General features: G+C 43.2%; 1 protein-coding gene across 2 annotated transcripts in view; it reads left to right on the plus strand.

Annotated features, from left to right (window-relative positions):
• The first annotated feature begins 1307 nt into the window (after positions 1-1307).
• Positions 1308-26781, plus strand: part of efhd1 (EF-hand domain family, member D1) — a 52103-nt gene continuing 26629 nt past the window's right edge. The window contains exon 1 of one of the 2 annotated variants that reach the window (XM_079676853.1): positions 1308-1748. In XM_079676853.1, coding sequence (XP_079532979.1) covers positions 1465-1748 — 284 coding nt within the window. In that variant the 5' untranslated portion in view covers positions 1308-1464. The remainder of the gene's footprint in view (positions 1749-26781) is intronic. The other variant, XM_079676852.1, reaches the window with a different exon arrangement.

Consider the following 26781-nt stretch of genomic DNA (forward strand, 5'->3'; position numbering starts at 1 on the left):
TCACCTCCTGTTGGGAGAAAAGCTGGTTCAGGTTCAGCATTATGGGGGGACAGGGCTGCTGAGCCTAAAGATGGATCTGTTGGTCCTGGCACCAGGGGGAGGGACAACTGATTTAGTATGAATAGGCGCTAAAAATGTGCCTGCATTTATTAAAAGGTAGGGTAGGTAAGAATGGAGAAACCAGCTCGAGTGCGCTAGAATTTGAAAGTACACAACCGAAAAAAATCTGCCCCTTCCTTCAGACTTCCTTACAGAGACCCTACTCCAACACACACGAACGTGCACATGACCAATGAGGGCACGAGATAAGTTTGTGCACAGATGAAAGGCTGACAGGAAGGTAGGCCATCCAGTTATTTTAGCCGGGCCGGCTAAAATGATTGGTCGTGCTTTTTACAGTACTATGGCTTCCAGAGATGCCATTTTTTAATGGATTTTTTGTCAGAGGACTGAAGATATTCATTGCTATCGGAATGTTAAGAGCATTCCATGGAATATAACAAAAAGTGTATCTCGAGCCGGTTTCTCAAACTTACCTACCCCACCTTTAATGTCAGCTTAGTAAAAAAAAAAACATTAGCTAACAGACTAATTTCCACCACTCATGGACCACACCCTCCTTTTCTTGTGAAAAACTTTAGTCCCTCTCTCTTGTCTTTCTCTCCTTTTTCTTCTTTTCTTAGAGCCTGACTTTTTGAGTCGTTGAGACATGGTACAACCATAGGGTACAACCAACACACGCTTTCACTCTGACTGCAAGTGCAGGTGCCGCACGTTTGGAGGCAGGACCAAACCATTGTAAATAGAAGGGTGTGTACAGAGGCTTTCGATAATTAACTTTTGGAAGAAAATAAGTTAAATGAATCGTAAGTTTAGTGAGTACTTTATCAATATAACGTTCTATTAATGTTAATTCTTGAGGATTGATGAAAGGTTACTTTCATAATGTTTTCGTAATATTCTAAACATTTTGGGGCCCGTGTCAATCACAGGCCCTTAGAATCGTCCTAACTTTTCACCCCCTTACGGCGCCCCTGTGCGTAGTCATCAGAATGCATGAACATGTATCCACCAACGTATAGCATGCTACAGTCATGCAAAGTAAGATACTAATATTAGAATAATGTATTTATTATAATGTTTGATTCTTTTTTTAGTAAACAAATGTCTTCACCCTATAAATACTAATAAGTATTCTGCCATGAGGTAAATCTCAAACTATTATTTTGTTGTTATCATCCTTTTGTCCAGTTTAAAAGCTAGGCACTGATAGTTCAACCGAGAAATTTGGAAGCCAAAATAATATTATTTATTTTTCCTCATCTTATTTTGAAAAAATGTGACCGGAAAGACTGTCTCTCTCTTCTCCGCGGGCCACGGGCAGTTTGACAGTGGTACTTGATACGGCTGTCAGCAGGCTCCATTCTCCCTGAAAGTCTCAGTGAACAGCGTGCTTCTCTCAGCATGGCATCTGACGAGCTGGCAAAGAAGCTGCAGTCGCGGCTGGCGACTACGCAGGAGACCGTGCCGAGGCCGGAGCCAGAACACAGCCCAGTCCGACCCAAGCCGCAGGAGGCCGATGGAGCCTGCGGAGACTCGTCCTCCGAGCTGTCCGCGATACTGACCCGCAGGCAGGACATCAACGAGGGCAACGCTGCTCCACGGCTGACCCGCGTCTTCAACCCCTACACGGAATTCAAGGAGTTCTCCCGCAAGCAGATCAAGGACATGGAGATGATGTTCAAACGGTAACCTTCCGTCGTGTTGTCCTCTCAAACGCAGTCCGACATGTTTACGCGTAGTCGTGGGGATTTGGGCTGAATGAGCGTGTGCAGCAGGAAGCTCATGATGAGATTAAGATGCTGCTGTGACGTGAAGCCTCCCCGTGAAGCAGGCTGTCACTTTGTGGGGGATTCACACTGACTCATTACTGCAGTCTTTGTTGCTAGTACCCCACATGTTATCCCTCTACCTCTAGTGTTGTGTCGTGATCAGAGGAGAGACCTGGCTGTGGCTTGCTACGCATCTCCTATAAAATTGACAACCTCAGCTGGCCAAGATATGCTGTGCAGGGCAAAGGAAATAGTCTATGGAGTCCCAGGTCTATCACTAAATGGTCAAATTTAAACTACATTTAAAAACATCATTTAATTATAATGCCATACAGTAATGTAAACGGTTTTGTTTGACCAACAGTCAAACATCCAAATATATTTAATTATCTTGGCTTTTATGATAGGGAATTATGAAAGTTATGTTGGTTTTCATGCTGTTTTAGATTTAATTGCTGGTCAAATTGACCTGGAACTCTTTTTTTTATGTGTAACATGAGGCTTGAGTTAAACTCGGAATGTCACAGTTATCAATTTTATGATAAATGTGTGTGGACTTCCAGGTCTTTTAGTTGAACATCTGAACTGAGAAGCACTGGTGATGTCACTGTAGAACATTTAGGGGAAGCCTGTTTTGGCACACAACAAGCTTTTGCTCCCTCTCTCTTTCTCAATCGCACTTTCTAAACCCAACCTGCGCACTGAGTTATAAAAATAAATCAAATAAAAAAGATGCTTAGGCCCTGTGGCAGTTAATTAGTGTAAAGTTTGATTGTTAAACAGGAGTACCTTTACATTATTGCTTGGAAAAAGTCAACCACATCTGCTCTGGCAAATTACAATATATTTAAATTGATTCAAACCAAATGAGTCTTATTATTGTGTTAACAGTATGTTGACTCAACAGGTGACATAAGCTGATTCTGAGACTTCATAGTTGACTGTCATCGCGTGTTGGTATGCTTTCAGTCCAGAATGAGAGCAGCTATTGTCTTTCGAAGTTTCCTCAGGGGCAGACCCTGCCATGCGACAGCAGTATCATTGTGTGCATGCTGCTGGAATCTCGGGTCACGACTCTTTTGTTATCACGAGTCAAAATTGATCCCTGCAGTTCTTTGATGACTGAAAAATAAATCTGGAGCTGTCAGTTGAAGTTTTTTTTTTTAACCTTTATATAATCACAAGTGATTCAGACTCGTATATCTTAACAACTAGAATTCTGAACACCCCATTGTAATGACTTGAATACTTTGGTTTGTGGCTAAATAGATTGGTTTAGTGGTGACACATTTGTATTGGCCGACCGGGAAGTCATCATTGCAAGGGGTCCCTTTGGAAAACAAGTGATGGGATTTCTCATTGGTTTTCTGAATATTGCAGAATATACACTGAACAAAAATATAAATGCAACACTTGTTTTTGCTCCCATTTTTCATGAGTGAACTCAAAGATCTAAAACATTTTCTATATACACAAAAGAACCATTTCTCTCATATTGTTGACAAATCAGAAAAAATCTGTGATAGTGAGCATTTCTCCTTTGCCAAGATAATCCATCCCACCTCATAGGTGATATCAAGATGCTGATTAGACAGCATGATTATTGCACAGGTGTGCCTTAGGCTGGCCACAATAAAAGGCTACTCTGAATCTGAAACGTGCAGTTTTGCTTTATTGAGGGGGTCTGGGGGGGTCCGAAAACCAGTCAGTATCTGGTGTGACCACCATTTGCCTCACGCAGTGCAACACATCTCCTTTGCATAAAGTTGATCAGGTTGTTGATTGTGGCCTGTGGAATGTTGGTCCACTCCTCTTCAATGGCTGTGCGAAGTTGCTGGATATTGTCAGGAACTGGAACACGCTGTCGTATACGCCGATCCAGAGCATCCCAAACATGCTCAATGGGTGACATGTTAGGGTTAGGGTTTAACCCCAGGGTTTTCGGACCACCCCAGACCCTCCCAATAAAGCAAAACTGCACGTTTCAGAGTGGCCTTTTATTGTGGCCAGCCTAAGGCACACCTGTGCAATAATCATGCTGTCTAATCAGCATCTTGATATCACCTGTGAGTAGTGCTGCGTACCGGTACGCCGAACCGGTACTGCACTTGTAAAAAGCTTCGGTTCAAGTCCGGTTAAAACCGGAACGTCGGGAACCGGTACTTACGTATATTCTCCTTTTTGTTCTAAACCATCTAAAACCTTCCATAGATCGAGAAATTTGCGCTGAGAAAAAACGAAAAACATTGTTTTGGCTTCTGATATGGCGGCCATTACTGAACTCACGAAGTCTCGCAAAATATCGCAACTGCTCGCGAGATCTGTGTGACGTCAAGGGAAGCTGGCTTAGACATAGTGGACACTGACAGCGTGGGATACTGGTTGCCATATATGGTAGTGTAGCTAAGCTAACTCCTTTGTATGTATGGTGATATAGTGTCTGCCGAGAGAGCAACACTTCACCCAGACAATGTCAATATGCTGTTGTTCTTGAACAGGAACACATAGACTTGTACTCTTGCATATTGAGTCTTGTATGTACATCACTATGTATGTAGTTGTGTTGTGTAGTTAGTAACACATGTAGAGTTCTAGAAAAGACATGGTGTAGACACAAGTTGGAAGGGGGCACAATAAACCTGACGAGTTTGAATTTGAGTTGATTATGAGTTTATTTTCAATTGATAATTAGCTCACAATAAGTTCACTTTAGTTACTCACACAACTTGACACAAGTCCGGACTTATAAGTCCGGACCTGAACCTGAACTTCTGGACTTGAGTCCGGACCTGAACCTGAATGTGAGTCCAGGTACACAGCACTACCTGTGAGGTGGGATGGATTATCTCGGCAAAGGAAAGTGCTCGTTATCACAGATTTTTTCAGATTTGTGAACAATATTTGAGAGAAATGGTTATTTTGTGTATATAGAAAATGTTTTAGATCTTTGAGTTCATCTCATGAAAAATGTAAAAAGCTAACGTCAGGCTATAAAAACCACATGACAATTGCATGACTTCACGTCACTGTCGCTAAGCAAAAGACAGACCGGTTAGCTGCATGATGACTTTCAGACAATTAGCCACTTGTTAGCGAGCGCTGATTTATGTACCTTTTTTTTTAAAGCTTCAGATTGGGTGTTGTATATCTTGTATAACAAAATGTGAAAATCTCGTAAGCGTGTATAAATCACAGACCTTATTTCAGGGATTTAAACAAAAACACATTCAAAGAAACGCTGTCTTCGAGACAAGGGAATCGGGTTTAGGGTTTTAGGACTCATTCCTCCACCACTCTATACCTGTAAAATGATTGGTCTTCCGAGATGTATTAAGATGTTGAACCTCTTATTTTAGCACCATATTTGCTAAGCAACAGCATGTTAGCATTGTCAGTGTGATGGCTGTAGTATGGCTGATATGTTTTAGCCTTGATAATGTGGCATGTTGAACTTTGATGTTTTATCTGCACGGGTGCATTATTTATTTATACTTATAGTATTGGGTCAGTAAAATAAGAATTCTGAGATAAAGTTAATTCAGAACACTATAATAATGTCAGAAAAAAACATTTTATACTTAAAAATGTATATTAAAAGTAAATAACCAATAATTTAAGGGAATCTAGAGGCCTATTACAGTATCTCACCTAATCTAGCAACTCATCACTATCCTACATGCTGGCTTGCTAGCTTACATTTACACTGATTTTGTAGATGTTTTATTGAGCAGAATGATATCCACATATTAACACAACCATCATTTTAAAAGCGTTAATGCAATTGCCAGAAGTAAATAGCCAACGGAATGCTATAAACTCCTCAGAGGATTTCACGTCACTGCCGCTAGGATAAAGTTGGACTTGGGTTGGGAGTGATGACATGCTAACGAATTTCCTGGTTTAGGACTCATTCCTGCACCACTCTATCACACAGGCATATGTCTTCATATCCGAGCGCCTAACATGAATAGTACCTTCACCTAGTGGGGAGTCAGAAATACATTTAATTCTGTATGCTTAAAATCAGAGTTGATTCAATATATTTGTTATGCAAACAGTGGGATCTGCTTTGCATGTAGTCCCTGTAACATCCAAAATCATCACTCTATTTTTGGCACAATTTGAGCAGCTGGCAGGAACATGTATGTAACATAATAATCAGAAATTAATAATGTATTTTTGAGAATCAACACAGTAAAATAAATCATTATCAGTAAGTCTAGCAATACTTTCTTATAGCTTAGATTGATGGGGCAGATTGACTGGAATTGTAGCAGGCTTTTGTTCTGTGGTCCACCCGCTGCATTTAAACACAACCTGGTTTCCAACCCCCTAACTTGGTTGTCATGTAGGAGATTCAGCTACCCCGGTCTCAAATCTCTTTAGTCCCACTTCTTTTTCTGCACTGATCCCATTCACACAGTCCACATCCCCACGGGGCATCCACCGCCTGGTGACCCAGTTTTCCTCTTCTGAAAGCTTTTGGTTTGAAGGCATATTTCAGTTTTTAATCAATCTGTAATAGATAAAGAGTTTTTAAATATTTAGAGCAAGTATGTCTGGATTTACCCATGTTTCCTGATTGATGTACCAATTAGATCTTTGGTCTGCTTTATGTTCATACGTCATTGGCAAATAGGAGCATCTTGTACCTTTTTACAATATGTACATACAATGCGCTTCTTCCTTTTTTATTGTACTGCATCAGTGAGCTTTCCGACCTGAGCTGAACTGAATGAGCAATAACGGAGGAGATGCAGAACAACACTAGCAGAAAGTGAGCTCCGTCGTGCCAAGGGCTCAGGCATCTATAATTAAAACGGAATCTGCAGAACAATGAGGCTCAGTCCAGACTGTTGCAGGCAACGTGGAATCAAAACTCTCTAAAACGAAGGGTGTGTAACTTGACTGACACAAATAATGGATATACAGTTGCAAGAAAAAGTATGTGAACCCTTTGGAACTACCTGGATTTCTGCATAAATTGGTCATAAAATGTGTTCTGATCTTCATCTAAGTCACAACAATAGACAAACACAGTCTGCTTAAGCTAAAACCACACAAATAATTATATGTTTTTATGTTTTTATTGAACACACCATGTAAACATTCACAGTGCAGGGTGGAAAAAATATGTGAACCCTTGGATTTAATAACTGGTTGACCCTCCTTTGGCAGCAATAACCTCAACCAAACGTTTCCTATAGTTGCATATCAGACCTGAACAACGGTCAGGAGGAATTTTGGACCATTCCTCTTTACAAAACTGTTTCAGTTCAGCAATATTCTTGGGATGTCTGGTGTGACTCGCTCTCTTGAGGTCATGCCACAGCATCTCAATTGGGTTGAGGTCAGGACTCTGACTGGGCCACTCCAGAAGGCGTATTTTCTTCTGTTGAAGCCATTCTGTTGTTGATTTACTTCTGTGCTTTGGGTCGTTGTCCTGTTGCATCACCCATCTTCTGTTGAGCTTCAATTGGTGGACAGATGGCCTTAAGTTCTCCAGCAAAATCTCTTGATAAACTTAAGAATTCATTTTTCCGTCGATGATGGCAATCTGTCCAGGCCCTGAGGCAGCAAAGCAGCCCCAAACCATGATGCTCCCTCCACCATACTTCACAGTTGGGATGAGGTTTTGATGTTGGTGTGCTGTGCCTTTTTTTCTCCACACATAGCATTGTGTATTCCTTCCAAACAACTCAACTTTGGTTTCATCTGTCCACAGAATATTTTGCCAGTAGTGCTGTGGAAAATCCAGGTGCTCTTTTGCAAACTTCAAACGTGCAGCAATGTTTTTTCTGGACAGCAGTGGCTTCCTCCATTTTATGAACAACTTATGCAGAAATCCAGGTAATTCCAAAGGGTTCACATACTTTTTCTTGCAACTGTATACTGCAGTGTTAATGCCACTCTAATGCCCTTCAGAATCCATGTAAAATATGCAAAGAAATATGTCTTGTGATGACTTCTGTAATTTGTTTGCCATGACATGCCTAAAGGTGACCTATCATGTAAAATGCACTTTTGTACGTCTTTTATACATGAATATGTGTCCCCGTGTGTCAGGGAACTCACCAAGTGTCAGAAAACACAACCCTCTCTCTTTTCCTCTGTACCAAAATCTCTTAAAAACAGGGCTTCAGCGGCTCTGATACAGACTGATACAGATTTGAAAATAGTCTGACGTCAGTGATGAGGAGCTCCGCCTATATGGCCAACTCTCTACCAATCAGGGGAATGAGAGGTTGCCATGGCATGGTAACAGCATGGTAACATGACGCTCGTAACTCGGCCCCCTCCTTTGCAGGGGGGCGTGGTCAGCTGCAGCGCATGCAAAGACAGGGGTGGAGGAGAGCCAAATGGAGCGAAATGAGGCATGGCTAAAATGCATGATCTGTTTGGTATTTTGAAAAAGAAAACGTATAAATATACCTTTTTTATATAGGTATGGCCCTACAATATATTATTCAAATATAGCATGATAGGTCCCCTTTAAGATTCAGCTTCAAACTAATTTCCCCACTGAGAAAGAACATTTTGTACAGACAGTAATGCAAGTGCCAACAGGTTCCTCTTGGTAGAGGAAATTATTACATTAGCTCAAAAAAAGCTTATCAGAAACATACATAATTAAAACGTCTAATTCCAAGATTTCCTAGATGTCGATCTTCCCTTTTTTAGGAGTAATGTTTTAATAATGTCGGAGCTGAGGAGTCATCTTACTAACTTGTTACTATTGTTGAGATAGACACATACGCATTACCAATAAGGCACTCACAAGAAAATGGTAACGGTACACGTGTGACGATAAAAAGTAGTTTTTGTCAAATGTTGCCTGTGAAAATAATTGATTTCACCTTGCCTTAGCAAAAATCCAATATCGTGCGTCCATAGTTTCTTTTTTTCTTCGGCACATGACTAAACCTAGGTTGAAAGTCTGGTTTAGTCACTCAGTCTGTATGTATGTCACCACCAGAGTACTCAAAGGGTCCATCCCCAGGGGTGAAGTGCTATTTGTTAACCGACAGCAGCGCACCTATTTAATGTGTTCACGTTCAATGTTAAGTTGTGGCTTGTTTAGAAGATTATATAACCACCGATATTAACACTCCACCAAAATTGGACCCTTCAGTAAATCAGTCTGCATTGTTCTATGATTGAATGTGGCTGATTATTACGTTATCTGCTGCCAACAGCTGCTTTAGAGTGAATTCCTTCAGCTTAAATAAAAATCCCTTCAGCATCTGAAGGCTGCAGGACCGATATGGTGATAAATCTGTGTCGCGTCAGTGCCCAGTGCAGTTTACGCACGGCCGGTCACTGTGTTAACCTTCATTACATCTCCTGAAAATGAGAGCAGGCAGCGACAGTATAGAAACACTGACCTTTACACATGGAAGACTCAGTTATAGCTCCATATTCTGCTTTCTTATGAAGGAGACGTCCAGTTAGGGTGTGTCATGGGATATATGTGTTTTTCTTTTTTGAGCAAAAGTATTGTGTAACGATGATGACTATTTAACCATGTACGTGGGGGCAATTAATTAGAATTATTCATGAAATAGTGTGGGTCCAATCGATAGTCTTCGATAGATAGTAAGTACGACACTGCCTCCTGGAAAATCCTCGTTCATCTGTCTTTCAGGCTGAACTTTTCAGACATTTCATCTTCTGAGCTGCCGTTATCTTTTATATCTCTGATAAGTTCAGCTGTTTCAAAGCTATTCAAACATCTTCAACCCTTCTGAGTGCGAGAACTGTCCAGCGTTCCACACATCTTTTTGACCATTATGAGTGCAACATCTGGGTACTCGGTGCACTGCATTTTGCCAGTACAGAACCAAATGGATTGATAAACATACATAATGGGATGGGTCAAGGCAGTGTTGACGAGTGTAGCGCTGTAAGGAACTGTGGTGTTTCTGTTTGTCCATGACAGTGAAGCCTGCTCTGCTCGTGGTCAGCCAGCAGCAGAGGAACACCCTGTTTTAGTCTGCCTCTAGCATTCCTGTGTTCCCACAAAGAAGAGCCACATTATTGTATGGGTGCCTTTGTGTTCCTAGGACTGGAATGCTGCCTATAGAGGAAGCCCTCCCTCTGGCAGTAATCAGTCCATATGCAAATGAAGGGCTAATTGTGATCACTAAAAACCCGGTTACAGCGGCTAGAATGGCAACCATAGGCAACTTCTATATTCTATACTAAGCCCCTTTTTTGCATTTTTATAAAACATTTGGCCCATTGGGTATTGAGAAATGATGGCTATGTAGCAGGCAGATGATCAGCTGTCACTGCAGTTGTCTTAACACTGATGCAAACCACAGTTGTCAAATTGCACACTTTGCTTCTTGTATGTTTGTGAGACCCGCAAAGACCCGTTTGTGGTGGGGACAGGGGATCTCCGGAAGGAGATGGCAAGTCAACAGTATGTGCCACTTAGACTGGGTCTACAACATCTGACAGCTGGGAAAGGACATTTTCCTCTGACGTAATTTCCAATGTTACTGACGGCGAGGGAAATCCACAAACTTGTGCTGTGTAAGAAAGCTTTAGCCCTCTTCTATTCATTTTAGTTCAAGATTCCCTCTTCAGTTTCCTCACCAAGTGTTTCCTTGGTGAAATGTCTTAGACCAGTGAGGATAGAAGAATTTCAAACACCAATCATCTTTTTCAATACTGTTTGGGCATGTGGGTATTTGAAAGGAAGACACTTGACAATTTGACAGTGAGACCATTTTAAGCCAAGGGATTTGTCCATTGAAGCTTGGCTGGGTTTCAGTATGTGATGTCATATCAAACCGATTGTTAACAGAATAATGAGCTTTCAAAAACAAAACAAGGAGGGACAGGTCCTTGTGGCCTTTTTCAAGAGCTGAAATGAAACAATGGCTTGGTTTCTGGCACGAACAGATTAGCCTCTGTCTGGAATAAGCAAGCCTGATAACACACACACACACACACACACACACACACACACACACAGCGCTGCTGAGAGTTTCTATAAATACTCGTCCTATCTATGGGCTTTGCCACTGGCTCATCCAGTTGGTGATTGGATTGACTGGCTGCTTGAAAGTCTCTCAGCCACATGCAGTCACCAAGGAAACTCTGCAATCTAGAGCTGTGCTGTCAGCTGATGTTCAGCAGTGAGAGGGATAAATAAGTAGAGTGGTGCAGGTAGGGTTGGGAACCGATAAGAAACTGTTGGGTACCGGGTACCCGTACAAAATACACTTTCGGTTCTGCTTACGGTTCCTAAACGCGGTAGACGCTGTATTCCACCGGGTCCGTCTGCGCCGCGGCGCCACGGTGACCCGGTGGAATACAGGGTAGGCGGACTGGCCATCTGTCTGTTTTGGAGAATCACAGAATGGCTGGTCGTCAGCGGGCCATTGACGGTCGGCTCGGTACGCTGCGCCCGGTTACGCCCTTAATATATTTTTTAAACGGCATCATGTAAGTTGCGCTGACAGGCGACATAGGTCCACAGTTGCCCCGCAGCGAGGCTCCCCCCACCCTCCCGTAGACAGTTCACAAGCTCATTCACTTCATAACACCAAAGATGGATCGCGTTAAACGATCTAAAGTGAGGCTCCACTACACTAAAAAAGAAAAAGACAAGGCACAGTGTAATGCCTGTTAATAGCTTTCAGTTAAAATAAAGCACAGCTATTGTGCAATACATTTGTAATGCATGTATATTTTTTATTTGTAAACATTTCAGTTTTCATTCCTCAGTTTAGGACTCATTCCTGCACCTAGGGATGGGTATCATTTGAAATGTATCGATTCCGGTTCTTATCGATTCCCTATGGGCATAGATATGTCTCATAATTATTTGTGTGAACATAAAAATAATTTGTGTGTAAATATGTGATTTTGTAAATGTAAAACACCATCCACAATGCATTTAAAAGATTTGCAAACTCACAAATAAATTTGCAAGTGTAAACGGATCTGCAAATACGCTAAATATTTTCACAAATAAAAAAAAAGATCTGTGAATATCTCTTTAACGTTTACAACTTTCGATCAGGCATTTGTGAATCCATTTTGTATTTGTCGAACAAAAATGCGCTTGTGGATTGTCTTTTTACACACGGAATTTTGAGACATATTTTCCGCCGGTCTCGGCTAAAATATACTCGTGTCACTCGGTTATTTTCGGAAACCACGTGATGGCCTGCTGATGACGACATTTCCGCATGATTTCAAAGTAAGAGCATGATAGTTTGTTTAATGCTCTGTTTTTTTATTATAATGAACAGCGGAACGTTAGATGCATTCTTTATCACCACAAAAATCATCATCATCATCATCATGTTATAGTGATACAGTTGGTTTGTGTTAGTTTATTGGTTCAATACAGCGTATATCGAGCACTTTCGTTGATGTTGAAGTACAGGCTATACGCCGCTTTCGGATCCCAGTGGGAGCAGCTGGCAGCGAAGCAGCCCAGATAAAACTCTTTCTTCATTGTTTGTTGTGTATTAAGTCAAGCGGGTCAAAGTTACAATGTAAAGTCCTGTACTCTGCAGGTGCCGGTAAAGAGCAATACAATGAAAAAACCTTTCCAAACAAAACAACTAGTAGGCAGACAGACAGACAGATAGATGGATATCATATATAGAAAGATACTTCATTCATCCCAAATTGTGAAATGTGTGGAAACAAGTATAAACACAAACATTAAATACAAATGAAAGCAACAGACAGGAATATATGCATATACAGTAGAAAGGACACGATGAATATTATAACATTTAATGTAGCCTTACTGTGAAGGCTAATTTAAATACGGTGCACGCCCGTGCCTCGGAGCAGGGAGGACCCTTCACGCGTCTTGCCAGTTCTTATGCAATTCGCAAATATCTCTCTCTTCTCTCATGTCTCTCCGTCTCTCTCAATGTTGGTGCGCAAATGCGCTTTTTTCAAATGATCCGGTGCTCCTTTTTTGGCGGCGCACCAGTTATGTGCAGCCCTGCTCATATCCCTCTATTTCACTTCCTGTTTCAAAAGTGCTGATTTGCGGTATAAAGGTTTAAAAAAAAAATGTGATAAAAAAAAAAAAGGAGGGGGCCGTATCATGGATCATCAAGGATTATTTCTGAAACAGTATGGAGCTCAAAGGCTTTTCTCTTGCCGGTTATATCACAAGGTGAGTTCCTTTTTATTTCCTGCTTCTTCACACACAGTTTTTGAAACAAAGAATACATAGTATGCAGGGCCTCGCAGATGGGGTGCTGCAGCCCCCTCAGCATCCACCCCTTCCCGCGTCCATTCGCTGTCTGGCAGAACCCACGCAGTAAGCAGGAAATTAACCTCACACCAGTGTTTCCCCTATCATTGTCTTGGATGGTAGCCCCCAAAAAGCCCCCTGAAATTGAAGGTGTTAAAAAGAATATATATAAAAATTTGTTTTATAATTTTTATATATATATATATATATATATATATATATATATATATATATATATATATATATATATATAGCACCAAATTGCAACTAATCTATATCTACGGTCACTTTTCACATTGAACATGTGCTCTTTTATTAAATAAACCAAACGCTTTCATTTTAAGTTGAGTTTAGTGTTTTTGACCCTAAGAAACACTGATGCACTAATCAATAACAATAGTCCACAGCTCCTCTCTCTGCTCCAGAGGATTTAAAAAATATATATCCCAATGCCACCCAAATAAAAAGTTTGTTCCTGTTTGTGTAACTGTAGTCCGCTTTCAGTCTTGCTTTAACCATCCGCTTGAAAATCGAAACTGCATCGGTATCCAACGATTCCGCAACTTTATTCCTCCTGCTGAGGTAAATGGCCATTTTCATTGTCATTTGGAGACTTCAGTCCGTTACAGTGAGCAGCGATCAGCGCCAGCTCTGATTGGCTGAGCTGCTGTTTCCAGCTCTGCAGCAGGAGGCTGACCACCCGGACTGACCTGAGGCTCAGACGTGAGGCCAGGCCTGCAGCGTTGTCCAGACGGAGGCCACACACCTCCACCACCTGGCCCAACGTGAGGATCCTCTCCTCAGAGAGTCTCTGTTGTAGAGAAGGCCCTACTCCGCACACAAACCGAGATCCACGGACCACCGGCTCTCTGAGGAGCCAGAACAGTGAGCCACAGCACTCTGGTCTCTCTTTTTTGAGTAGTCCCCACACCTTTGAAGAGACTTCCATAGAAACCCGAGAGGTTGTTCAGGCGTAATCATTTTAGGTCCATTAGGAACAGCGACTCAGCCAGACCCAGCCCACCACAGCGTTCCAATAAGGCCCGAGCTACGGGTCTCCAGACCAGGTCAGCGGGTCCAGTCAGGAACCTCTGGACGAACCGGAGCCTGAAAGCAGCCCCTCTGCTTGCCAGGTGAACCAGGCCATGTCCCCCCTCCTCCTTTGGCAGGAACAGGACGCTCTGAGGGACCCAGTGCATGCGGTCCGAGAAGAAGTCCACCATGAGAGCCTGCACCCTGGACAGAAGGTTTACGGGTGGGTCGGTGCATGCCAGCCGGTGAGCCAGCATGGAGGAAACAAGGTTGTTTAAAATAAGGATACGCCCTTTAAAAGAACGTTTGGGCAGGATCCACTTCCACTTCTTTAACCGGCCTTCCACTTTCTCTATAAGCCCGTCCCAGTTTTTCAAACAAAACGTGTCATCACCAAGATAAATACCCAGGTACTTTACCCCTACCCTTTTCCAACCAAGGCCCCCAGGTAACAACAAGCTGTCAATACTGCCCTCTCCTACTGCTAAGGCCTCACTTTTCCCCCAGTTGACTCGAGCAGATGAGATTTTGCAAAAATTGCTCACAGTTTCAGTTCAAACATTGATGTCATCTTGTTTTTTAACAAAGATCATTATTTCATCCGCATACGCAGACAATTTAAAAACATCCCTACAGCCAGGAAAAGAGAAACCCTGTAACTTTGACCTTAACCGGTGTAAAAAGGGCTCTATGGCCAGGGAGTAGAGCATCCTGGACAAAGAGCAGCCCTGTCGGACTCCTCTCTGAGCTTCAAAAGGAGCACACAAACTACCGTTTATCTTCAGTACACTCTCAATGTCCCTGTACAAGACCTGGATCTTGGCTATGAGACCAGAGCTGAACCCAAAAGCTTCCAGCGTCTGCCACAAGTACTGGTGTTCAACTCGGTCAAAAGCCTTTTCTTGGTCTAGACCAGGGGTCGGCAACCTTTTTGATATGAAGTGCCATTTAAAAAAAAAAAAATGTTATCAGCGTGCCAACGATCGATAATTATCAACGGGGGGGGGGGTTTAGGAGCTTGACGCTCGTCAACTATCAGCAGGAGGGCGGGGGAGCCTCGCTGCGGGGAAGCAGTGTGTGGACCTGTCAGCGCAACTTAGATGATGCCGAATTTAACAAACACATTTAAATAATTGGTTTAAACGGCATAATGATAAGGATGATCGTCCGTTCTGTGATTCTCCAGAACACACAAGTTATGATATTAGGGTCATGCAGAGTGAGATGAGATCGCTGTCCCTTTAAGAGAGAGAGAGAGGGGTGCGGCTTGTGCATGTGTGTGCATGTGTGTGTGTATGTTTCTGGAAGTGAAACGGGAAAGCAGAATAACAGAGGTCTGTGATGTATTTTGTGAAACAGAAGAACAGCTAAATAAATGCAACGTCCTCCCAAGAAGAGCTCGCCTCTCTCCAGTCATTTAAGCTAAAGTGGGTTATTGAACCTGAAGCTTGTTGCTTCTGCCCTCCTCGACTACGGTCTGGGAGCCGACAGGAAAGTTCAACACACAGATGGCCAGTCCACCCCTTTGTAGCATATTATTTCGATGAGAGATGAGCAGATCGCCACTGGGCTTTCAACTAAAGAAACACAGCCACGCAAAAACTGCATCATTTGTACAGCTCCTTATGGGTACTGCAATTAGTGAAGTGCTTTCCTCCGTGGTGAAACGATCAGCACTGCACCACGGAGGAAAGCGGCAGAAAGTCACCTGGAGATAAAGAGAGCGGGGCTGCGTTGCGTGCATGACTTCCTTCTGGAGGTAACGGGGAGACGCGCTCTGGCGGCGGTCTCGCGTTCAGGATCCGAAAATTAATTTAAATATTTTGCACACTTATTCCACTTATGCCTAGTGTGCCACTGGTTACGGTGTCGCGTGCCAGCATTGGCACGCGTGCCAGGGGTTGCCGACCCCTGGTCTAGACGGTTCTCAACCTGTGGTACACGTACCACTGGTGGTACGCCAGCTCCCGCTAGTGGTACGTGGAGGAATCTGACATATATAAAACAAATACAAAAAAAAAAGATTAATTCATTTTTAACTTTTTTTTGTTCAAAGGTGGGGTAGGTAATTTTGGAGAAAACAGCTCGAGTGAGCTAGAATTTGAAAATACACAACCGGGAAAAATATGCAACTTCCTTACACAGATGACATTTTTTTATGGATTTTTTGTCAAAGCACTTCAGATATTCATTGCTATCGGGATGTTAAGAGCATTCCATGGAATATAACAAAAAGTGTATCTCGAGCCGGTTTCTCAAACGTACCCACCTTTAACCTTTGCACATAACACAGACATATAAAATACAGTAAACACAACTAAGTAAACAAAAAGACGAAAAGCAGTCACTACATTGTGCATATTTGGGACATTAAGGTACACTACTTATTACTGCAACAGCAGCTGATGGTAAGGACCTCAGACAACTTCAATTTAAAACAGGCTATAGGGACAAGTGCAATCAGTTTGAGGCTCGATTGAATAACATTAATTACAAAATAAATCATACTATCAAAATACTACAACAAATGAAAATAAGCTTGAGATAATTGAAACTGTGGTTTAAATTAGTTCTAATAGGCTATTGCTGTTTTTAGATTTAGAAACGAAAACATTTATTTAATTTTATTTCTGGCGTTGCTAATTACGACCTTACTACCCGCTAACGTCGCAAGCAAGCTAAAGAAAGAAGAAAGCTGAATGATGTTAAAAACGTGGCTCAAAACGGGAGGAATTCGGAAGAGAGGTACAGAGGAGAATATTAGCAGCGAAAGTGAACAAGTGAATGAGGAGGAGGACAGTCATCAACCGAGCACAAGCGCAGGCTCCGCAAGCAACGCAAAAGTGATATGCACAGCCGCTGTGATGGAGGAGAGAAGTGACTCAGGAAGAAGGCTCAAATAATGGAAGTTATTAATAATAAATAATATTAATGGAGCGAAGGCTGTGATGAAATAATGGAGCGAAGGCTGTGACCGAGGTCAATCGCTGAAAAAGCACACACTTGTCCTTAATTGTTGTCTTTTTTCTTATCTCTTTTCTTTTTTACTTTGCCACCACAGAAATGGCAATGGCAAACATCAGCAGACTGAAGATGAGCTATTAGCCCTTAGGCTCATCTGCTCCTGGAGGCTTTCATTATTATTGTGGAACTGAATTCCCAAGAGGACATTTTCTGTTACGATGTAGGTTGCTGCAGGAGGCCTACATTCACACTTTGGTATAGGTCCAGGAAATGACATGTGTGTACAGTTGACATTTGTTGTGTGAGAATAAGTTATTATTTTGTTCTTTATATTCTCACTTGTGGTGTGTGAGAGAGAGAGTGAGAGTCAGAGAGAGAGAGAGAGAGAAAAAAAATACATTTGCCTCCGAGTCCTGCATGGACTGTATTTTAACATTGGTCAAATGGTGGTACTTGGAGAGCCAACTATTTTCTCAGGTGGTACTTGGTGTAAAAAGGTTGAGAACCACTGGTCTAGAGAAATCAGACCAAGCTCACAGCCCAATGAACCGGAGAGGTCCAAAACATCTCGAATTAGAGTCACGTTGTCAGTTATCAACCTGCTGGGTACACAGTATGTCTGGTCTACGTGAATGACATGCTCCATCACTTTTCTCAGCCTCGTCGCTCACACTTTGGAAAGCAGCTTGTAGTCGGTACAGAGTAGAGACACAGGACGCCAGTTCTTAATCCCCTGCAGGTCTCCTTTCTTAGGGAGGAGAGTGAGCACAGCTCTCCTGCAACTCAGAGGCAACCTCCCGTTACTTAGACTTTCTCTGAGCACACTCAGCAGGTCGTCACCTATAACCGGCCAGAGAGCCTTATAGAAGTCTGCAGGCAGGCCGTCTATGCCAGGAGCCTTCCCACTCTGCATGCTCTGCAGGGCCTCCTGTAGCTCCTGGGCAGAGAGCTCCGCCTCCAGCTCAGCATGGTCCTCCTCAGGGACGTTAGGAAGGCCCTCGTAGAACGACTGCGCCACCTCTGGCTCGGCCTGGAACTCTGTTCTGTAGAGCTCTTTGTAGAACTCCACAGCACACTGACGAATGTCGGCGGACTCCTGAAGCAGCTGCCCAGCATTGGATCGCAGGGAGTGCATCAGCCTCCTCTGACCATTCTTACGCTCTAGACCAGGGGTGGGGAACCTTTTTCCTCTCAAGGGCCATTTCAATTTTTTCAACATCCTCCGAGGGCCGTACAAATTATTGACCTCTGCTTAAAAGTACTAAAATCACAGCCCATTAATTTCGCCTTTCTTTCATGCCGTGCAAAGAAAAAGCAACCTCTTAATCCAGATATCTTACCATGACTCGTGCATGCATGCACGTGCACGGTGTGCCATGACCACCAAAACAGAAAGTATATTGGACACAAGATGTGTGCAAATGTGTTTAGCTGGGGGGGGGGGGACCTCACCTCACCTCACCTCCTCCAGGGGGGTCTGGGGGGCATGCTCCCCCTGGAAGATTTTTTTTTAAATGTTGAAGTTGTAAGCATCAATCTGGTGCACTTTGAGAGCAACATTAGGAGATCTGTGGATACATCCATATGAAACAGAACTGTAAGCAGATTTATTTTTCTTTATGGATATTTTACAAATCACTCTACTTTCAAACTTTATTCTTGTTTATTAATAACAACTTGTATTTACTGTCATATAGTATTTTATACCTGTTTACTTTATTCTCTTGTTTTTTTTATAACTATAATGATCATATTAGGGGTGTCACGGTTACCGGTGTAGACGGTAACCACGCTAAAATATTTTGACGGTGAGATAACCTTCTGAATTTCAAAACACGGTGTTATGTCGGTGGGTTAAATTACCGCACACCGTTACACCGGGAGAGCTTTCATTTCCCTAATACTCCCACGGTTACACTGTATTACACTGTTACCGCGCTAAATACTTTGCATTTCAAAACATAATGTTATCTATGTGCGTTACTAGAGCTCTACACCACACACGTGACACTTTCGAACGTTCGCAGGCGCCACTAGTCCTAGGTTCTTTTATCACACTCTCTCACTTTAAGCATGGCAGCAGAAGAAGGAAGCCGCGATGGTACCATTTTTCCACCTTCTAAGCGCAGAAGATCAGAAGTGTGGTCCTACTTTGGATATTTAAAAAACTCCGAGGGGCAACTGGTGGAGGACGGTGCCCCCGTGTGCAGGACATGCCGGCGGAAGGTATCCGCGAAAGGGAGCAACACATCGAATTTGCTCACTCATCTACGAGACCATCACCCGCAGCTGCACAGCCAGTGCAAGGTATATTTGTTAATATTAACACATAGTTTTAGCTGAAATGCTCGAAATAACTTTTGCCTTCGGGTAAAGGGGAAATGTAACAATTATATCCGACTGTCAATAATGTTAAATCTTGATAATAATCATTTACATTACATTAGCAAATGCACCTGCTCTCGTGTGTTCACCATTCTTAGATCGGCGCTAAACGCCATTCTAAGCTAAGTTGAATAGCTAAACTTTGATATGCCATGAGACAGTGAAAATAGTGCAGTGAAACACATTAATGATTAAGTTACTTCTGACTTTGGGTCAAGGGATAATGCAACGATATACCCGATTGTCTAAAATGTTAAACCTTGATATTAAATGTCAGTGTAAGCACGCCCACTGCTAGCATTTTAAAATACATCCTACTGCGGTGCCATGCTCTATTCGTTGGTAGCTAGTGCACTACTAAACGCCATTGTAAGGCGCTAAACAGCTTAGTTCTCATACAGTACTGGCTTCTTGCCTAATAACCTAAACTTACCATTTACCTGCATCAACATTACACTTTTAAGGTAATAAATTAATGAAGGTATTTGACTTCATACGCAAACTTGATGATTGTTGAATAGTAACTTAATGGCTGTTTTTCTCTCTCTCTCTCTCTCTCTCTCTCTCTCTCTATATATATACATATATATATATATATATATATATATATATGTATATATATACATATATATATATATATGTGTATATATATATATATATATATAAAAAAATTACCGAGATAATATCGTAAACCGTGGTAATTTTGGTCACAATAACCGTGAGCCGAAAATTTCACACCGTGACACCCCTAGATCATATAAAGTTGTGTCTTTACCTCACTGGTTGTAGAAAAAGCTTCTTATATTCGTTAGCATAGCTAGCTAACCAGATGCTAATAACAACAAAGTTATTGACTGTATGATCAGTATGACAGATGAACAGATCGCCACTGGGCTTTCAACTAAAGACACAGCCACGCAAAAACTGCGGCATGTGTACGGCTCCTTATGGGTACTGCAATTTTTGGAAGTGCCCAAGTGACGTTCTGGTGCTCTCCGTCAGAACTGCACCCCTGTCAGACGAGACATATACCACGTGATGACACGTTAGGCTCGTGTTGTGTTCAAGGACCCTGACCTTGGCCAGGAAAAACAGGCACTCGCTTGTTTAATTTTTTTGCGGTCTAGATTTCTTTAATTTTTTTCTTTTTTACGTATGTTTATAAATTACTTCGAGGGCCGTACCAAATGGTCTCGCGGGCCGTATACGGCCCGGGGGCCGGAGGTTCCCCACCCATGCTCTAGACCAGCGGTTTTCAAAGTGTGAGGCACGCCTCCCCTGGGGGGCGCCAGAGAGCTTCAGGGGAGGTGCAGCGTGAGACACAAAAGAACGAGAAAAAGACGAGTAAAGTGACACTTGCCCACTTGTGGCTGTCTGTGGAGACCGAGTTCCCCCATCTCGCCAAAAAGGCTGTAAAAGTGCTCATTCCCTTCACCTCCACCTACCTGTGTGAGTGCAGGTTTTCCGCATTGACTTTGATCAAAAGCAAGTGCCGGTAAAGGCTGCAGCCAGAGTATGATCTGCGTTTATTCCTGTGTGCATCAAAGACGCAGACTCATTGTTTCCACTAAAGTAGGGGTGAGTGTAATAAGGAGGCAAAGTTGACGTTCAGTGTGTTGCCGGGAGCATATAAGGATTTATCCACCATGTTGAAAATGTTAAAAAAAATATGTCTTGAGAACACGGCGTGCGGAAATATATGGGTCGTGCTGCAGCTAGATGTGCCTGTCCTCTAAGAAGGTGTCTGCGACTGACATGCAAGGAAGAACGGCTGTCCACAGGCTGTTCCAACTTTAACAACTTTATTAACTTCCAGGGTAGTGAATTGAACTTGCAATTGTAATTGGGTGTGTGGTATATTTTCATGCACGGACACGCATGTTCCACAACACACAAACTGAACAACACTCAATTTTCCGATCGCTAACAGTGTCCTTGCGATCTTGTTATAATAACGAGTGCACGTTACTGATGCAATATGGTTAAGACCATTCTGGCTTATTCTAGAGGGGTGCAAGGAATAGTCCAAGTAGTGGGGGAGTTTTATACAATATGTTTAAAACATAAAAATAAAAAGGTTTAAAAAAGTTATTGTTTAATGTTTTAAGGAGGTGACGCTACTCAGCCAATCAAATCGGTGCTGTCAGCATGATAGATTCAAACACACACACACACACACACACACACACACACACACACACACACACACACACACACACACACACACACACACAGAGACACGACAAGAGGAGAGAAACAGTCGGAGTAATTTCAAATGGCGGAAGGTAGACAGCGAAAACAGAGCATTTAATTACATTTTCTCTTACTGGACCTCTTTGAAATGCAATTGAATACCCCTGCATTATAGCAACAACAACAATAATAATAATAATAATAATAACAGCAATAATAATTGGGTGGGGGGGCGCGGCTGTTCTTATGTTCTCTGAGGGGAGGCTCACCTACCCACACTTTGAAAACCCCTGCTCTAGACCAAAGAAAAAATGAGAGGGAGCATCCATTTTCACGATGTTCTGAAACCGGGATCTGACCAGAGCACCCTGAGCAGAAAACCCCAGCAGAGTTTTTACTTTTGAAAACTTCAACATGTTCTCGCTCTCCTGTGGAGTCTGCCAATCCCTGCAGCTCCACCACTTCTCTCTCCAGAGCTCCCAGAGATCTAGCCATGTCCTTTGTGACATTGAAAGTGTACTGTAGGCAAAGCTGCTTGATCTTCACTTTACCTACATCCCACCACTGCTGAAGAGAATTGTACTCACTCTTAGATAAACGGTAGTTTTCCCAAAATAATTTCTAAACATTTTTAAAATGGTTGTCGGCCAACAGAGAAGCATTAAAGTGCCAATACGCACTATTACACTTAACATAATGAATAAAAACTGAGACTTGTACGAGGGAATGTTCAGAGATTCCCACTGGACTGATGGAGCAGCTTCTGCTTACATTAATGTGATGATTAAAAACATAGACACGATCCAGCCTAGCTAAAGACAACAGGTTATCCCTAGAGTGCACCCACGTGTACTGCCGCTTGCCCGGGTGGAAGTGCCTCCAAACATCACACAGCTCAAAGCTTTCTGTTAATCTTATTAGGGCACTTTTCGAGGCAGCATGCGGTTCCTGGTGGTTCCTATCCAGCACAGGGTTCTCTGTACAGTTGAAGTCACCCTCCAGGAACAGATACTCCTCACTATCACAGGTGCTAAGAGTGTGTTTCAGTTTCTCAAAAAACAAAAGCCTCTCTGCGCCCACACTGGGAGCATAAATATTTATAAAACATATTTTAACTTTTTCAAATTCAGCATTTATTTTGAGCAAGTATCCTGGGATGACCTCATCGACCGTACAGGAGAAGGGTGTAAAGCCCCTCGCAAAGAGAATGGCAACCCCTCCACTATTGCTGCGCTTATGGCTGAAAAAGCCCTCCCCCCACCATTCCCTCCTCCAGTCACTCTCGTTCTCAGCAGTACTGTGAGTTTCCTGGAGAAACGTCACATTTAAACTCTTGTTTCCTAATAGCGTAAATAAAAGTGCTCTCTTAGCATCCCCTCGAGCACCGTTAATGTTTAAAGAGCCCATCTTTATGTCACTCATTATGAAATTATAGTTGCATCCTAACAAAATCAAAAACCTGGCTGAAGAAAAATAAAAAATAAAACCAAGATGTACTTATTCCTCTTTCTTTGCAGTTTCCTCTCTAATCCTCTGAAGTATCTTCTTTAACCGAGCCTTCTCTGGGCCGCTGAAGAAAGGTTCCCCTAAGGCTTCTTTGCGCTGCATGAGAACCCTGGCAGAATTGTGAAAGATCTGCAAATCAGTAAAAAAATAATCTAATTTCACCCCCCTCCACCCCTTAGTTTCCGCCAGAAAGGATCTGATCCTCTGGAAAGAGTACTCCTCCCCCTTTGCTACCTCAACGATGTCAAAGAATGACTCACTGTCACTGTCCTCTGAGTCCCCTGAGACTCCCTCTGGCTGAGAGGAGGAACACAGCGACTCCTTCTTTGACACCTTCCCTTTTTGAGCCACACTTCCTTTGCTCACTTGTTCGTTTTTCCTTTTAACAGGTAACCTTAGCAAATCCTCATCCATTACCACATCCTCTAGAACAGACTCAGCCACTCTGGCTGCATGTGCTCACTATCTGCTTTCTGTGTGACCTGAGTGTCTGTGTGTGTGATACTGTGTGTACCGGCTGCCTGTGTGCTTTCTACGCGTGAAACCATTGGCTCTGCCACGGACCGACTGACCTGCGGTTCCACCACCGGCGTTTCCGCCGCGGGCGCGGGCCCGGCCGTGGACAAAGCAACCGGCAGCGGCTCCGCAGCGGGCGCGGACCCCAGCACCGGCGGCCCTGCCGTGGACAAAAGGACCTGCAGCGGCTCCGCCGCGGGCGCGGACCCCAGCACCGGCGGCGAGGACCCCAGCACCGGCGGCGCGGACCCCAGCACTGGCGGCCCGGCCGTGGACAAGGCAACCGGTAGCGGCTCCGCCGCGGGCACCGTCGGGCCGGCTGCGAGCGCGGACACCACGGGCGCATCACCCGCCCTCTCCGGGCACGCGCGGATCAGGTGTCCTGCCGCTCCACAACCATAACATCTCAAAATGTCAGACGTAACATGGACAGTATACACAAAATCATCCATTTTAAACTTGAGAGCCAGATTTAGTTCCCCTTCATCCTTCTTCAGGACCATAAGCACCTGTCTCCTAAAAGACATAACGTGCTTGAGGTGCGGGGATTTACAGCCCAGGGGGATCAACTTAATGGGAGACGCAAGCCGCCCGTGTCGAGCCAGCTCTCTCTCCAACAACTCGTTTTTCAGAAACGGGGGTACATTAGAGACAAGGGTGGAACTTTGGTTTGAGAAGTGGGGGGGACACAAAACAGGGTGTCCTCCGCAATGAAACATTGTTCTCGATTTAATTCCATTTCCTGTCTTTCTACACATATATATTAGGGACTATGGTATTAACTAATTCAAGAAAAATGTGTAGTGTATATAATGAGTGTGCAAACTTATCTATCCATGAACCTATTTTATTTGTGATGACCTCACATCCTATAGGGGGGTCCGGGGGCATGCACCCCCGGTAAGATTTGTTTCTTTAAATTGAAGTTAAATGCATCAATCTGAGTAGTAATATTCATCCCGCTTTCGTCTCATTAGTATGCATAAAAAGTGACAGGTGCTGTGACAGGTCACACCTCTCCCTACTTATGCTAATGAGCTAAGTCCCGCCTCCCCTTTGATCGAAGTGTGATATCCCAAGTAGGTGTGAGATCCGTCAATAGGAGGGGGGTGATGGGTATTCACAGGTGTGAAAAGCCCCCACTGTTGCACCTTATGGTGTATAATAAAAAATGTTTCAATCACATTAGTATGCATAAAAAGTGACAGGTGGGCACGCCCCCAAGTGTGTGTGTGTGTGTGTTTGTGTGTGTGGGTGTGGGGACCTTCACTGATGTCCTCCCAAGGGGGGGTGTGTGTGTGTGTGGGTGTGGAGACCTTCACTGATGTCCTCCCAAGGGGGGGGGGGTGTGTGTGTGTGTGTGTGTGTGTGTGTGTGTGTGTGTGTGTGTGTGTGTGTGTGTGTGTGGACCTTCACTGATGTCCTCGTGTGTGGACGGACCTTCACTGATGTCCTCGTGTGTGGACGGACATTCACTGATGTCCTCGTGTGTGGACGGACCTTCACTGATGTCCTTGTGTGTGTGGACCTTCACTGATGTCCTCGTGTGTGTGTGTGTGGGGACCTTCACTGATGTCCTCCTGTGTGTGTGTGTGGGGACCTTCACTGATGTCCTCGTGTGTGGACGGACCTTCACTGATGTCCTCGTGTGTGGACGGACCTTCACTGATGTCCTCGTGTGTGTGGACCTTCACTGATGTCCTCGTGTGTGGGGACCTTCACTGACGTCCTCCTGTGTGTGTGTGTGTGGGGACCTTCACTGATGTCCTCCCAAGGGTGTGTGTGTGTGGCCCTGCCCCCTCCTCCCCCCTTCCTGCCATCTTATCACTAGACAGAGGGGGGAGGGGTTCTCTCTAAAACACAGTGTCTGTAAAGGTGGGGGAGACTGCCCCCCCCCTTCCTGCCATCTCTTTCTCTGTTTCTGCTGATGTGTAAAATATACAAAATAACGTTTTATATACTTACTCTCTTGTTAAAAGGTGATCCATCAGCCATCAGTGTTCTAGTTTTAAGGTTGTACATACCTCAAAGTGTGTCTAAAAGTATCTTGGCAAGAGAAAAAAGCCAAAATCCTCCTAGGCCATTAAAAAGAAACCAAATTCCACGTTTTACAAATGAACAGACACAAATGCAGACTTGACTACTTGGCAGTTGATTAAAGCAGATTTGTCCTTTTTCATCTCTCAAAGGTTTGGGTCCTGTTCAACACTGGGTACAGAAATATATTCAATATACAGTCATTTGTACGTAAAGATTTTTTAAGTTGTAAGCACTTAGAAATATACATTTGATTGCATTTAAAGTGGCTGTAGACAACTTATCATAATGAAGTAGTTGATTGCACAAATTTGTAATGGATGTAGAATAAAGACGACATTAGCATTTAAATTGGCTCCCTATAAGACTCGCTTTCTCTATGAAATTATGTCTGGCTCTGAGTAGTGTTCTCCCTTTCACAATAAAAAGCCCAAACACAATACTTTCTGAATCACTGCAGGAAGTATTGTGCTAAAATGCAAATACAAATAGCTTACAGTAGCTCCCAATTAGTTGAACAATTGGAAAACCGCAAGGATTGTGGAAACACCTACTGGCAAAGGATTGTGGATGCAAATTATGCAAAGAGGAAGAAAAAACATTCTATCTAAAGCTAGATAACACAATCTACGTATTGACAGTATGAGTACAACAAAAATAGTATGCATGTTGATGCAAAAGACGATGTTCAGTAAACGATCAATCAAAATCGAAGGATCCAATGTATTTTTAAATGGAGCAGAAATAGAACTAGTCTCCCAGTGCAAGTATCTTGAACAGGGAGTGTCATATTGGAACTCGCACTTGACTTTTTAAGAAACATATCCAGAAAGTATCCAATACCATTAAATTCAACTTGCAACATTTTAAACAAATTAGACCTTTTCTTAACTGTCAATGCTGCAAAGTCATACCTCCACTGTATGATTCTATCCCACATTGAATACTGTTTTACAAACTGGTCGTTTGCTTGTGCTACACACACCTGAAACCCATAGAACAGCTGTTCAAGAGAGCTATCCAGGTGTTTGACAGAAAGCCACAGTCATACCACCACTGTACCATCCTTGAAAATCA

This window comes from Notothenia rossii (assembly GCF_949606895.1).
Source record: "Notothenia rossii genome assembly, chromosome: 4".
Lineage (NCBI taxonomy): Eukaryota > Metazoa > Chordata > Actinopteri > Perciformes > Nototheniidae > Notothenia > Notothenia rossii.